This window comes from Phyllostomus discolor, chromosome 5, assembly GCF_004126475.2.
Source record: "Phyllostomus discolor isolate MPI-MPIP mPhyDis1 chromosome 5, mPhyDis1.pri.v3, whole genome shotgun sequence".
Taxonomy (NCBI): Eukaryota; Metazoa; Chordata; class Mammalia; order Chiroptera; family Phyllostomidae; genus Phyllostomus; species Phyllostomus discolor.
Window position 1 is genome coordinate 20,255,719 of NC_040907.2, and position 13,014 is coordinate 20,268,732.

Genomic DNA, 13,014 nt, shown 5'->3' on the forward strand with positions numbered 1-13,014 from the left:
TTTTTCGAATTAGGCCAGAATTATATCACCTTGCAAAATTCTAGAGGGTTCCTGTGAAGCTGAGTGTCACACAGGTCTTTGATGAATGAAAACGAGGAAATGCATTTAATATTTCTTAACTGATGCAATTAGCTCCATAAACACAGCTTTCAGGACACGGGACTCATCAGTGGGACGATGATAAAGGGGGGCCTTCGTGGGCTGGACGTATTGCTGGCCGGGGCGGATCTGTGCCGTCCAGCACGGTAGCCTGTAGCCACATGGGGCTATTTCGATTTAAATGAATTTTAAAATTGCTTTAAAATCCTCACCCAAGGATAAGTGTGTTGATTTTTAGAGAGAGAGGAAGAGAGGACGAGAGAGAGAAACATCAGTGTGAGAGAGAGATCCATTGGTTGCCTCTGGTACGTGTCTCGACTGGGGATCGAACCCACAACCTTTCGGTGTATGGGGTGACACCCCAACCGAGCCACCAGGTCAGGGCTGAATTTGTTAAAATTAAATGAAATGTAAATTTTAGTTCCTCAGTCACACTAGCTACACCGCGAGTGCTCGACAGCCACCTGTGGCTGGTGGCTACCGTCTCCGGCAGCGGGAACAGAGTGCTTCCATCCTCATAGGGAGTCCCACTGGGCAGCACTGGTTTAAACGACCCCCGACTACACCGAGGCCTGAAGCGGGGGCGGGGGAGTTCACACAGGGGCTTCGAGTCAGACAGAGCTGGGTTCAAGTCCTGGCTCTGCCTCCTCGCGCTCGGGAGTTCAGTTTCCTTGTCTGGGAAACAGCGTGAATCAATAGGGCCATTCCCTCACAGAGCGGTTGCGAGGATGGAATGATCCCTGTTTGTTTGGAGCTCAGCACAGGACCTCGGCACAGTTGCTGCGCAGGAAACGATGGTGATCGGTACTGCCCTCGCTCAGGTGGTCCTCCTCCGCCTCCGAGTCTGGGCTGAGCGGAGGCCTCTCTGCTCCCATTCCCCACGCTGCCAGGGGACAGGCGGGGGCAGCCCCGTGCCCTCTTCCCAGCAGCAATGCCCTGGGTCCCAGCAACAGCCCCAGCATGGAGCACAGAGAGGACCCTTACCGGAGGCCCGGAGACACTGGCACCAGGAAGTCCCATGGGTCCAACGGCTCCTTTCACCCCCGGAGGTCCCTGCGGAAGAGGGCACAGAGGTTGCAGGGGCAATCAGGCAGGTGAGACACGTCAGGCCAGGTCTTGGGCAGCTCTCTGACGGGCATCACTCGGTTCCCATGTCCCCTGCTCCCGATGCCAGGCCTCGCCGAAGCACTGCAGGCCTAGTGCCTGAGGAGGCGGAGGCTCACCTTGGTACCCTTCTCTCCAGCAGGGCCAGGTGGTCCTCGAGGTCCCGGGAACCCCTGCAGATGGAAGCACGGCTAGTTATCCCTTATCCTAGAGTAGCCCCTCCCCCTGCCAGCCCCCTCCAGGCCCAAGGCAGACGTACCTGAATGCCAGGCAAACCCTGGGCTCCAGGTTCCCCCTGCAAGTCAGAGAAGGCAGACTGGGCCACACCCGTCCAAGCCAACCTGCCCCCTGGCCCTGCCCCACTGGCAGACCTGGTCTGTGGTGGGTTGTCTGCCAGCCCTCAGAAGAACACCCCAAGAGGACCCTGAGGGTCAGAGAGGCAGGGGTCAAAGCCAAGATCCTGGACAGAAGCAAGGCTAAGGCTGCTGCACAACTCTACCCCAGAGCGGTGCCCTGGAGCATGTGGGGGAGGGCAGAGCTTTGTGGTTTTCCGGGTAGATGGGAGTGGACAGCTGACCAGTGGCAGTGTTGTTGGGGGAAGGGGTCAGCGGGCAGGCAAAGGGGAGGCTCCAGACTCACCTGGGGCCCCTGGGCTCCTATTCCTGGAGGCCCCGGCTCTCCCTGAAGAGACAGAAGGACATCCTTGGCTTGAGAGCCCCCCTGACACTTGACCACTCCCACAGCCCCTCCTCCTTAACCTCCTCCACCGTTTCTCCCTACTCCATAGCTAGTCTCCATCCCCCACTGCAGCCGACTGCCCCAGGTATCTCCCCACCCCACCCCCACCCACACACACCTGCATCTCAGGTCCCCCATGCTCACACCTACCTGTACGCCCTTCAGTCCTGGGGGCCCTTGAACTCCTGGGAGACCAGGCTGGCCCTAGAAGACACAGATGGCCCATGGGTCCCACAGAGGAAAGGGGGAGAGAGGGGAAGCCCAGGCAGGAAAGGACCAGAAGGCAGGCAGCCCAAACTCACCGGTTTCCCAGGCCGGCCCACGCCTTCTGGGCCTGGCTCTCCTTTGGGGCCTGGCTTTCCAGGCAGTCCCACCGCGTCAGTCAACGCCCCCTGCAGGCTGGGGCAGGCCGTGCAGCCATCACCCTAGTCAGAGATGGGCATAGCCAGGAGTGGGTGAGCCAGGCCAGCAGTCTGGCCAGCAGGAGGCATGAAAAAGGGAGGGGGGTCTTTGTGCCCCTCTGAGAGCTCTGCCCCTCTGCTGCCCCCGCCTCAGCCTGGGAGATCAAATCAGACACCTGGCCCTCCTGGCTCTCCTCCTGCCTCAGGGGAGAGCGGAGGCGCCTCCACCCAGCACTTCTGATGTCCTGGGAGGCCTGCAGCCCAGCCCCACAGCCTCCCCCGCTCATACCCTGTGGTCTGACTGCTTTTTGTTCATGCAACAAGCTGCCCCGCCTGACTGACCTTCTCTCCTTTTGGCCCCATGGGGCCCCGAACCCCAGGCTCTCCCGACAGTCCCGGCTGCCCCGAGGTGCCAGGCGTTCCAGGATCTCCTGGATTTCCTGCGTCACCCTGTAAGGAGTAGGGATCAAGGAGGGCAGAGGTGACCCATGGGCGGGCAGGCTGCCCTCTTGGGACCTGCAGGTACTCAGAGCCCATTGCTGGGTCTGGAGGTCTGGGGACTGGGCAGAGAGAAGAGAGTGGGCACGGGGCAACCAGCAAAAGGAGGCGGAGAGAGCATCCGAGAAGGGGAGGTGCCCGCCCAGGCCCATTGAGGCTTTCTCACCTTCTGCCCCTTCAGGCCACGCTCTCCAGCCTTGCCCTGAGGAGAAAGCATTGGCAGCACCCGCTCACTCACACCAGACACCCCTAAGTGGCCGATGCTGTGCGAGGCCCAGGAAATGCAACAGCGTACAAAACAGACCCAAGTCTCTGCTCTCAGTTACTGTGTGGATTCAGAGAAAAGATTTGAGCCAGACTCCTGCCTGGGTGACCCTAGGCAAGTTCCTTAACCTGTCCGTGCCTCGATGTCCTCATCCGCCAAGTGGGGATGACCAAATAGCACAGGCATCTCCGCGGCAGGGCTCTAGAGAGGTTAGATGAGCTGATGCCGGGCCGCAGGGTCGGCGGGCTGTGTGCACCGTCAGCGTTTGCTGCTGCTGGTGGAGCAGCAACAAGAACAGCCACCACAGCGGTAACTACCATTCCCTGAGCACCGACTGCGTGGCTAAGTGCTTCATGCATGTGATTCCCCTGCTGTACCCGCTGTGCACAGGGAACAGGCACAGAGAGGAAAAGGGACTTGCTCGAGTCCAAAACCTGGTAAAAGGGAGACTGTACTTTGAACCCAGGCCTGGCTGGCCCCAGGCTGGGACGCTCTCTGCACACCCTGCCATCCTGTGTCCCAAGGTAAAGGGCAGACGCCTGTCAGGACAGCTCTCTCTGGGGACAATGGCCCTACCCCTCCATGCACTGCCACCTACTCCCCACTGCCCAGGGAGCCAAGAGACCCAGGTGGGGTCCCTAGTCTCTTTTAAGCCCCATCTGCACCACTCCCTCCCGGCCCCACCAGAGGCCCTGGGACTCACCTGTTTTCCCGGCAGGCCGAAGCCGGGAGGCCCAGGCTCTCCCTTTGCTCCAGGAGGGCCAGGCAAGGCCAGCACATGGCTGTCCCTGTTCTGAGGCTCGGACGGAGCTGAACATGGCTCACAAGGCTCCCCCTGCCAAGCAAGGACAGAGGGCTGGGCTCCCCAGGCCAGGACTGGAATCTGGGGAGTGTACCCGGGCCTGAGAGATGGCACGTCTACTGGGCAAGGGATATCTCAGGAGAGGTTGCGGAAGAATAGGTAAGAAAGGAAGGTAAGGGCCAAGTCATCAGGGGTCTTGACGCCATGCTAAGGGCTCAGCTATGACCCCAGACACTGGGGAGGCTCGGAGAGTCTGAAGGAGAGCAAGACAAGTGCGTGTCAGGGAAGTCAGCCCAGGCTGTGGTGCAGGGGATGTCTCCATCCTCACCTTCTCCCCTTTGATGCCGGTGGGTCCCACGGGCCCTGGTGGTCCCTGTGTGATTAAAACAAAATGTGTGATGCCCGGCATCTGCCCGGGCCATGCTGAGGCACCGTCCGGCCTGTCATCTCCCCAGCAGTGGGCAGCAGCTCCCTGCTTGTCCTTTCCCGGAGCTGTGGCCCTCCCGAGCACACTTGCACTTACCGAACTGCCAGCCGGCCCCGCCTCCCCGAAATCACCCTGGGATCAAAGCAGAGAACGTAAGGTCAAATGGGGCTGCAAAGCTCTATTTGAGAAATGACAGGTATGGTTTGCTTGGTAGAGCCGAGTCTGAACATATATTTCAGAGTTTCTCGCACTTGAATACTCCTACACCCACAAAACCCCTTGTCTGAGTCATGCTGCACTGCGAGTTCAGTGCTGTGATTTGTCTCCAGTGCAACCAGAAATACAAATGTTAACACGGCCTCTGCAGTTGAGGGAGCCAGCTGAGAGGTGAAGATTACAGAATCTCGAGCCAGGCTTCCTGGGCTCGCATCCCACTTCTGCGCACAAGCACCCATGTGACTCTGTGCAGTTTACTGGGCCTTGCTGAGCCTCTGTTTTCTCAGCTGTAAAATGGGAACAATGAAGCCTCTGCCCCATGTGGTTGTAAGGGGAGGAAACGAATTAATACACGTGCAGGCGCTTGGCACAGTGCCCTGCACGTAATAAGTAGTAAAGAAGTGTTAGTATTATTATATTAGTATAAGGCCATACTGAATGTGCTTAATTGTTTTAGATTACCAATACATTCAAAATACAACATTAAGGAATTTTCTTGGAAAACACGAGGGCTCTCAGAAATAAATGCGTCGACTCCAGTTTGTAACACGTTGATGAATTTGCTTCACTGTGAATGTGAGGCTTGATCTCTCATCTGTATTGTCCCTATTGCCCACCCGGGGCCCTCTCCCCTGTCTCCCTGCTAAGAGGCCCTGGTGTCCCCGACATGTGACCCAGGTCTCACCTTCTCTCCTTTCAGCCCCACTGGCCCTGGAGCCCCAACTTCCCCCTGAAAAGCAATCAAGCCACAGTTACAGCATCTTCCAGTCCCATCCTTCCTGGACTCCATGGGCCCCAGTGTCCACCCAGAAAAAGAATTGCAGCTCAGAATTACAAATCCCTCTGCCCTGCAGGTAGCCAGACTGTTGTTTCTGTTATATGGCTGGGCACTCAGACGTTCTGAGAGGCAGTTCTGGGGCAGTCACCCGGGGCAGTGTGGGAATGGAGGAGGGACCAGGGTGCGAGCCTGGGACACCTGCCTCAGCGCCTCCCTCCCGGTCTTGGCCTTGAGATGCAGGGGCCTGGGGAACCAGGGAGGCCACCAGGGAGCAAGGGTGGGCTGGGCTGGGCTGTGCTATGGGGAAGCAGTCACTCACCCGGGGGCCAGGCAAACCAAAGGCAGGGGGGCCCATGCCCTCTTTGACCCCTGTAGAAGGCCCGAGATGCTGGGCCCCCACAGCTGCGCTGCAGGACAAACAGGACTCGCCCTGGGGAAGAAAGGGAAGGGATCAGAAAGGCTTCTAATAGTCAGAGGAGAGCAGCCAGGTGACTGGGGTCCCCTCACCTTCTCTCCTTTTTGGCCTTGGATTCCGCGGTCTCCCTGCAGAGAGAAAAGGTATACGGGCTGAGGCTGGGCATGTTGGGTTGCCCCAAACTTCCTGGATGTGTATGGGGACAGCAATGTCACACGCCACAAACACCCGAGGGTTCTAGGTCGTTGAAGGTCAGGAACACCCCAGAGCCAGAGCTGGTCAAGCCACGTGACAGATGGAGGCGATGAAGCCAGGCTAGGCTATCCCGCCAGAGGGCTGCTCTACATACCCGATCACCTTTTCGTCCAGCAGCTCCCAGGCCCTCCTAAAAGAGAGAGTCTGTGAGGGAGCGGGGTGGGAGTCCAGGCTGGAACCCTAACCTAGCACTGCCCACTCCTCTCCATCACCCCTGGCCAACACCCAGCCCCAAGTGGAGGGCACAGGCTTGCTCACTGTAAGGGTTGGCTCCACACCAGCTTCCCCAAAAGGCATTTTAGCAGTTCCTCAGGAACCCTGGGAAGTTGCCATGGAGACCTGGGGTGGCTTTCTAGCCCAGTCCTAAACTCTGTGGTTTAGCCCCTACCCATTGAGCTAAGTGCCCAGACTCTCTGTCCATAATCTCTCTATGGTCCTAAGACGTACCCAGCCTCTCTGCCCAACACCTCTATGATCAACCCCCACTGGTTTTTGCAGGGTCCCTCCGGGGCTACCCTAGGCACTCACCCTGGCTGGTGCAGGATCACCCGGTTCCCCCTTGGGCCCTGGTCTTCCAGGGAGCCCCACGAAGTTCTGGAACCCTTCAGGCAGCGTTGGACACACTTCACAGGGGTCACCCTAGCGTAACAAAAGGACCACAAATGGACAAGATGGGGCTGAGACCCGGGGCAGACTAGGAGCTGTAGACTTGGGTGGGCCAGCGCCTTAGCCCCAGCATCAGAGTGGACAGCAAGGACACTGGAGGGGTTTTTGGTTCAACTGACTCGTTCATTCAACTAATGATTCCTGGACATCAAGACACTGCACCTCGCCGCCAGCCACAGAGCATTGTGTCCCATGTACAGATGTGGAAGCTTGCCACGGGCATAAACCACATGTGGCTGAGGCGGGGCTTGAACCTGGCTGTGCAACTCCCCAGCCAGGCTCTTTATCTGACGATCGCCATGCTCACGTAGTAACAACGCAGGGGTGGGGGCCCCCTAAGGAAGGTCAGCACCCTTGGCCACTGGGCCCTTGATGCTTAGTGTCACCTCCAGAGAAGGGCTCCACCCCTTACCGCAACCTGGGGTACCCCGGCCAGGGACTCACCTTTTCTCCCTTCAGCCCCGGCACCCCTGGCTTCCCCTGCAGGAGAAACAGTGGGCATTAGCAGCCAGGGCAGAGGGACTGGTACGCCAAGGGAGGGCCCGAGGACCTAGCCCCCACTTCTGGGGGCCATGGTAGGGTGGCCTTGGACGGGATGGGCCACCCCCTCCCCAGCCCCACCGAATTGGAGTCACTCACAGGTTTCCCGCCTGGGCCCTCCTTTCCCGGCACCCCGGAGCTGCCCTGTGGTCAGAAGAAGGGTTAAGGGGGAGGCTGCTGGCTGGGACCTCAGCCCATTCACCCCTTCCCCATCCAGCCCCCTCTCTGGACAGCAGGATAATCTCTGCCAAACCTCCCACCTCCTCTTGGTCTGTTTGCTGAGCAAAGGCTCCCTTCCTGTGGCCTGCCCTCCGTTCTACCACAAGCCCTTCTGGTTGCAAAGAAAGGGAGGACATGAGGCCTCTGCGCCCCCTTCCCCGGGGTGGTGGGTCGGAAAGTGGTCTGGGTGACGCCGGAGGAACCACAGCAGACCGGCAAACATTCCCAGGGCTCCCTGCTCACAAAGGCACAAGGCCCTGCAGTGAGCTGGGCCCTCCAGTGCGGGCCCCTCTGGTTGCTACCAGACGTCGTGGGCCTGCGCTTCCCCAGGCCTGGACCCCAGCCTCCTCAGACGAACGCCTGGCCCCTTCCCCCACCACATGCCCACCACCCAGGCTGCCCCCAGCCCCACTCTTCTGTCTCCTTCTGCAGAGCAGGGGGCTCCCCGACATGTCCTCGCTCTAGCTTGTGCTTACCTTGTCTCCTTTAGGGCCTGGTGGGCCACCCGGGTCCCCCTGAGTGCAGAAACAGAGTCAGGTAGAGGCTTCCCAGGGGCCTCAAACTGCAGAGAGGTCTACTCTACTCTACTCTAGCCGCTTCCCCCAAACAGGACCCTAGGCCTGGCCTCCCCACCCCTGGCCTGGCAGGAGAGTGTCTCTGAAGAAAGATGGCAGGAGGGGCAAGGGGTACTCACCGGAGTCCCAGGGAGTCCTATCCCGGGGGGCCCGGGTCGGCCGGGCGGCCCGGGCTCTCCCGCAAGCCCCTCAGGCCCGACAAAGCCAGGGTCTCCCTGGTCAGACGTGACGAGAGTGTGAGAGAGCTGCCACCTCCGCCCAGCGCCCACTCCCCGCCCCACAGCACCCACAACGCACCTTCTGTCCTTTGGGCCCCATGACACAGATCTCTCCGGGCCGTCCCTGTGGGGGCACAAGGCTTGGCACCTCCCCAGGGTACAGGCCCACCGCCCACCCAGCTGTCCCTCCCCAAAGCCAGGCTCCACCCAGTGCCCCGAGGTCATCAAAGGTCAGCCCCAGAAAATTAGAGGTCGGAGGCTCTTAGGCTGGGAGTCAGGAAGCCCCCTCCTTGCTGTGACTCCTTGCACAGCCCCCCCGCCCCCCAGGTCTCCATTGTCCGAGTGAGGGAATCAGAGTGGACTCTGGCGGTTAAACTGGACATTCTGACATCCCTGCCAAGGGATGCGTGGTTGTGGTGCGGAGGGGCCCCAGCGTCACACGCACATCTCGGCCTGGCTTTCCCGTAGAGCCCTTGATGCCTCCGTCTCCCCTCTCTCCTTTCTGGCCCTGCGGAAGGTGGAGACAGAGTGGCCGGGGTTGAGGGAAAGGCTGGGAAGAGCCAGGGCAGCTCCATCTGGGGAGAGACAACTGCCTTCTAGACCCACAGTGTCGGCCTCCCCTGGGTTAAAGGGCTTCGGTCACCGCAGGAAGGCAGACAACAGGAAGGACTCCCAAGCCAGCCAGACCACCACTCTGGGGTCTGTGGCATCCCCCTCTAGGTCTGATGGGAATGTTGGAGGGTATTGCCAACTCTGTGCCCAATGTCACCTCCCTCCTCAACTCTGTAGGGCCCACGGGCCCCTCTGGCACCCACCCCTCCAGATCCAGGCCCATTACCTTCTGGCCTGTGGAGCCCGGGGGTCCTGAGGGTCCCTGAGATAAGTTGGAGACACAAAAGAAGGGGTGATAAAACAGAGGGAGGCTGGGGCCCAGGGCCCCCTGCCCCTGCCCTATCCCTGGCCCCACACTCACCAAGGCTCCTGACACCCCCTTCTCTCCCTTCGGGCCTTCCGAACACTGAGCAGGGAGATAAGGTGTTGAGAGGGGCCCAGGGTCACCCCACGGGCTGCCAAGGGCGCAGCCCCTCCCCCAGGGCTGACCCCACACTGGCCCTGGAGTAGGCCTCGCCTCTGGGTCTTACCTGAAGCGGGGCATCCGGAGAGATTCGGACACAGTCATTGCCCTGCGGGTAGGGAGCAAGGGGTCAGGGGTGGGACCTCCTAGCGGAGTCACCCTAGACCTATATGGAGAGGATGGGCCAAGGAATTCCACAGTCTAGGTGCCCCTAGAAAATAGAGATTTCCACACACTAACCCCTAGAAAGACCCTGGCCCTCATCCCTCCTCTGGGCCAGGCCGCCAGTTTCCAGCTGAAATGGAGAGATGATGGTTCTCATCCCAGCCCAGCCCAGCCCACCCCAGGGCAAAGCTGGGAAGGGCTCTGCCACCGGCACGGCTGGGACTTACCCGGGCTCCCTTCTCTCCCTTGGGGCCTGATGGACCAGGCAGGCCCTGCTCACCTTTCCCTCCCTGTGGGTGAGACCAAAACAGGTGCTGGGACCACAGGGGGCACATGGGAGCCTCCCCAGTCTGACCTCCTCCACCCGTCCACCCCACGTGGGTGTGTAAACGAGCACAACCCCACCCCAACCCCCACCACGCACACGGCACATGGATCCCATATGCATTCAACCCAGGCCACAAGGCTGTATCTGGCAATCTATAGTCTCACGCCTAGGGTGTCTCTCTCCCCACACCCCTGCTCCAGCACACCAGCTTGCACACAGCACACCCAGGGGTGCAGGGGCACGTGCACGGATGCAAACGTGGAGCAGCAGAAACCTGTGATGGTGACTGTCAGGCTGCCTGAGTTCAAATCCTGCCCCCACTAGGTTACTCTAGTCATGTGACCTCTCTGAGCCAAAGATTCTCCATCAAGAAAATGGGGTTCGTGTCAGCACCTACCTCAGGTGTGGTGCTGCAGGAAGTGTGCTCAGCACAGAGCCTGGCACTCAGCCAGCACTCACATGAAGGTGGCCGCAAGGGTTATATCACACACTCGGGCAGGCAGAAGTTCGCATCCGCATGCACACAGTCTGCCCCCCCCCCACAGGCTCTGTGGTCTGGTCGAGCGCATGGGTTCAGCCCTCAGTACCACTAGAGTAGGCTGCACACGTGCCAACATGTGTCCGGAGATGCATGCAGCCACGTGCACATGCAATCACTCTGACACACCCGGTCACACACACGGGCACAGCCGGGTCTCGGCTTTCCCTGAAGTGAAATGATGGCACCCAGCCCACTGGATGCTTGAGGGGCTTGGGGAGGTCACAGGCGAGCATACACATGGCCCAGGGCCTGAGGGGCAGCAGGGCCTCTGGAAAGGGCAGTTAGTTCTTAATGTCCTTACTCACACCCACTCTTTCCAGCACACACACGTGTAGCCACCACACACGCAGACAGGCTCAGGCAGCCCTGAGAGGAGCACAGCCCCGGGGTCACATGCTGCAGGATGGGCTGGGACCCAGGAAAAGGGCAGGAGTGTCCTGCTCTCCAGCTGGGACTGACCTTGAGGCCAGAGGGACCAATTGTAACCTGAGGGGACAGAGGAGACAGCATTACACCTCAGGGAGAGAAAGGAAACCAGGGGTCCAGAGAGAACAAGGTCACACAGCGTGGTGGCAGGACCAGCAGGCTGAATCCCGGCCACTGCTGGCCTCCGGGGCCAACCAGCAGGCTGACTTTGTGCCCCAAGGCTGTCAAACTTGCGGAGGGGTCTAACCCACCTTCTCCAAACCTGCCTGGCTTTGACTAGCTCCTCCCCTCAGCTGCTAGGATAACATGGCTGTCCGGTTGCCATGGTAACCCCAGTATATCTGGGGACTGCCAGAAGTATCAGATCTGGTGGGGGACTGAATGGTAACGGAGGCGGTCAGCAGAGGGGAGTACTTCTGATAGCCTCCGAGGGTCTTGGAACCCAGGGGAGCTGAGGCTGTAGCCTTTGTGGGCCAATGTGACTTGTCATCTGGGAATGCCAGGCACTGATAAAGGGGTGACTCATGCTGCCTATGGAAGAGACACAGCTGGGCGCCAGCTGGGCTTGCACTGAGCCCCTCTCCCTCATCCTTCTGGACCCCAGAGGGAGGGTGGGCCAGGGCCAGCTAGAGAGGGATAGGAGGGGAGCCCTTGTACCAATATGTGTTTGGGGGGCCAGTGCTGGGCTGCGTCACCCTGAGCCCTTCCTCTCTCTAAAGATGGTGTGTGACGCCGCCCTCAAGCAAAGTGGGCCCGCGTCCCTGGGGAGTGCAGAGCTGGGTCCTGATCCTCCCGGCCACCAGCCTGTCCCCAATCTAGCCTGGGTCCAAATACACCGCCCAGACCCCAGGCATGAGGCCCCTTCCATGCAGCCCTGGCTTGCTGAGGGTGGGGGTGGGGGTCAGGCCCAGCTCTGGGGGATGGGCAGGGAGGGAGTGCAAAAGTGCACAAAGACCCCCTTGTCCTTAACGAGGAAGCTGCCATGCAAACCTCTAAGCAACGCCCAGGCCCAGCCAGCGCCGACCCCCAGCCAGCGCCCATCCCACCCCGCACATCTTCTGTTCACTCACATTGCTTTCCCGGGCACCGTGGGCACAGGGTGGGCACTGAAAGGGAAGAACAGGCCAGAAGGTCAACACTGACAGCCCAGGACCAGCCCTCCCCACCCATTCCTCCCCATACACACCAAGCACACAGAACATCACGTATGTTCTGGGTGGAGTCCGAGAGAGCATGAAGATAGGAATCCTATCCAACAAGCCTCACCCCTGAATTCCTACCCACCCAGAGCCAAGCCATCTCTCAGATGAGGAAACTGAGGCCCAGAGAGGAAGAGCAGTGGCCACTGGGTCACAGAGCAAGTCCAAGCAAAACAAGGCCGAGAACCCGGGGTCCCACGGCCAAGGTCTGGGCTCTCCTCATGATTTCCATGGCCACTTGCTGTCGACTCAGCCAGTGTCCAGGGCTAAACCCTACCCCCGACCCCTTAAGGAGAGGCTCGGGGCAGACAAGGCCCAGTGTTGAGCCCCCGAGGAATGCTGGGAGCTGTGTAGCCACTCCACACGCCCACGCCCGGGCTCTGGTGCCCCAAAGCCTTATCCAAAGGGCTCACGCTGGCACCTCTTCCACCGAGCTCTTTTTGCCAGTCTAAATGGGAGGCTTACCTCATCGGGGGCTATCTCCTGGTGGGCCTGGGAAGAGGGAGGGCACGGGGATGGACAGGGAATGGAGAGGATGAAGAACTGCTTCTAACACCCCTGCCCGAGAACCACCAGGGGCGGGTGCCCTCCACCGTGCCAGGTACTGTGCTGTCTCGCTCCCATTCCCCCTTCCTTCTCAAGGGGGTGTCCACGTGTCTGAGCCCCGTCCAGGAGACGGGGCCAGGGGGGAGGGGTGGGCAGGCGCGAAGAGTGTGGGAGTAGAGTCTCTTATGCAAGGAGTTTGCAGAGGGCATGGAGGGCAGACCGAGGGCACCGTGGGCTCCTACCCCCCCCCCCACCGTCTCTACCTTTGTTCCCCTTTCCGCACTCTGTCTGATTCTTCCCGGCAGCTGGGCATCCACCTAGGCAGACAGAGTAGAGGGGAGTTTTTGAGGAGGGGCAGTTCTGGGACCCCCGCACTGGAAAGGGGCACTCAGGCAGGGGCACGAGCCCCAGGGACCCCTTCAGCCTGGCATCTGGCACCTCCCATGGCGTCAAGAGCCTGTTCAGGCCCCTGGCATCCCACAGACTCCCCCTCCTCCTTTTCCCTCCACCCACGTGAT

General features: G+C 60.2%; 1 protein-coding gene across 8 annotated transcripts in view; it reads right to left on the bottom strand.

Moving 5' to 3' along the window:
* COL16A1 (collagen type XVI alpha 1 chain) overlaps positions 1-13,014 on the bottom strand; it is a 50,104-nt gene that overhangs the window by 29,336 nt on the left and 7,754 nt on the right. For 6 of the 8 annotated variants that reach the window (XM_036025681.1, XM_036025680.1, XM_036025676.1 and 3 more), the window contains 30 exons: positions 12,760-12,813; positions 12,416-12,442; positions 11,822-11,857; positions 10,785-10,811; positions 9,684-9,746; positions 9,359-9,400; positions 9,190-9,234; positions 9,055-9,090; positions 8,662-8,724; positions 8,296-8,340; positions 8,118-8,213; positions 7,900-7,938; positions 7,304-7,348; positions 7,109-7,144; positions 6,527-6,637; positions 6,093-6,128; positions 5,836-5,871; positions 5,648-5,758; positions 5,236-5,280; positions 4,431-4,466; positions 4,236-4,280; positions 3,809-3,940; positions 3,007-3,042; positions 2,685-2,792; positions 2,244-2,366; positions 2,092-2,145; positions 1,843-1,884; positions 1,463-1,498; positions 1,323-1,376; positions 1,084-1,152 (listed from right to left, as the gene is read on the bottom strand). In XM_036025681.1, the coding sequence (XP_035881574.1) occupies positions 1,084-1,152; positions 1,323-1,376; positions 1,463-1,498; positions 1,843-1,884; positions 2,092-2,145; positions 2,244-2,366; positions 2,685-2,792; positions 3,007-3,042; positions 3,809-3,940; positions 4,236-4,280; positions 4,431-4,466; positions 5,236-5,280; positions 5,648-5,758; positions 5,836-5,871; positions 6,093-6,128; positions 6,527-6,637; positions 7,109-7,144; positions 7,304-7,348; positions 7,900-7,938; positions 8,118-8,213; positions 8,296-8,340; positions 8,662-8,724; positions 9,055-9,090; positions 9,190-9,234; positions 9,359-9,400; positions 9,684-9,746; positions 10,785-10,811; positions 11,822-11,857; positions 12,416-12,442; positions 12,760-12,813 (1,728 nt within the window). The remainder of the gene's footprint in view (positions 1-1,083; positions 1,153-1,322; positions 1,377-1,462; positions 1,499-1,842; positions 1,885-2,091; positions 2,146-2,243; positions 2,367-2,684; positions 2,793-3,006; positions 3,043-3,808; positions 3,941-4,235; positions 4,281-4,430; positions 4,467-5,235; positions 5,281-5,647; positions 5,759-5,835; positions 5,872-6,092; positions 6,129-6,526; positions 6,638-7,108; positions 7,145-7,303; positions 7,349-7,899; positions 7,939-8,117; positions 8,214-8,295; positions 8,341-8,661; positions 8,725-9,054; positions 9,091-9,189; positions 9,235-9,358; positions 9,401-9,683; positions 9,747-10,784; positions 10,812-11,821; positions 11,858-12,415; positions 12,443-12,759; positions 12,814-13,014) is intronic. The other 2 variants (XM_036025677.1, XM_036025682.1) reach the window with 2 other exon arrangements.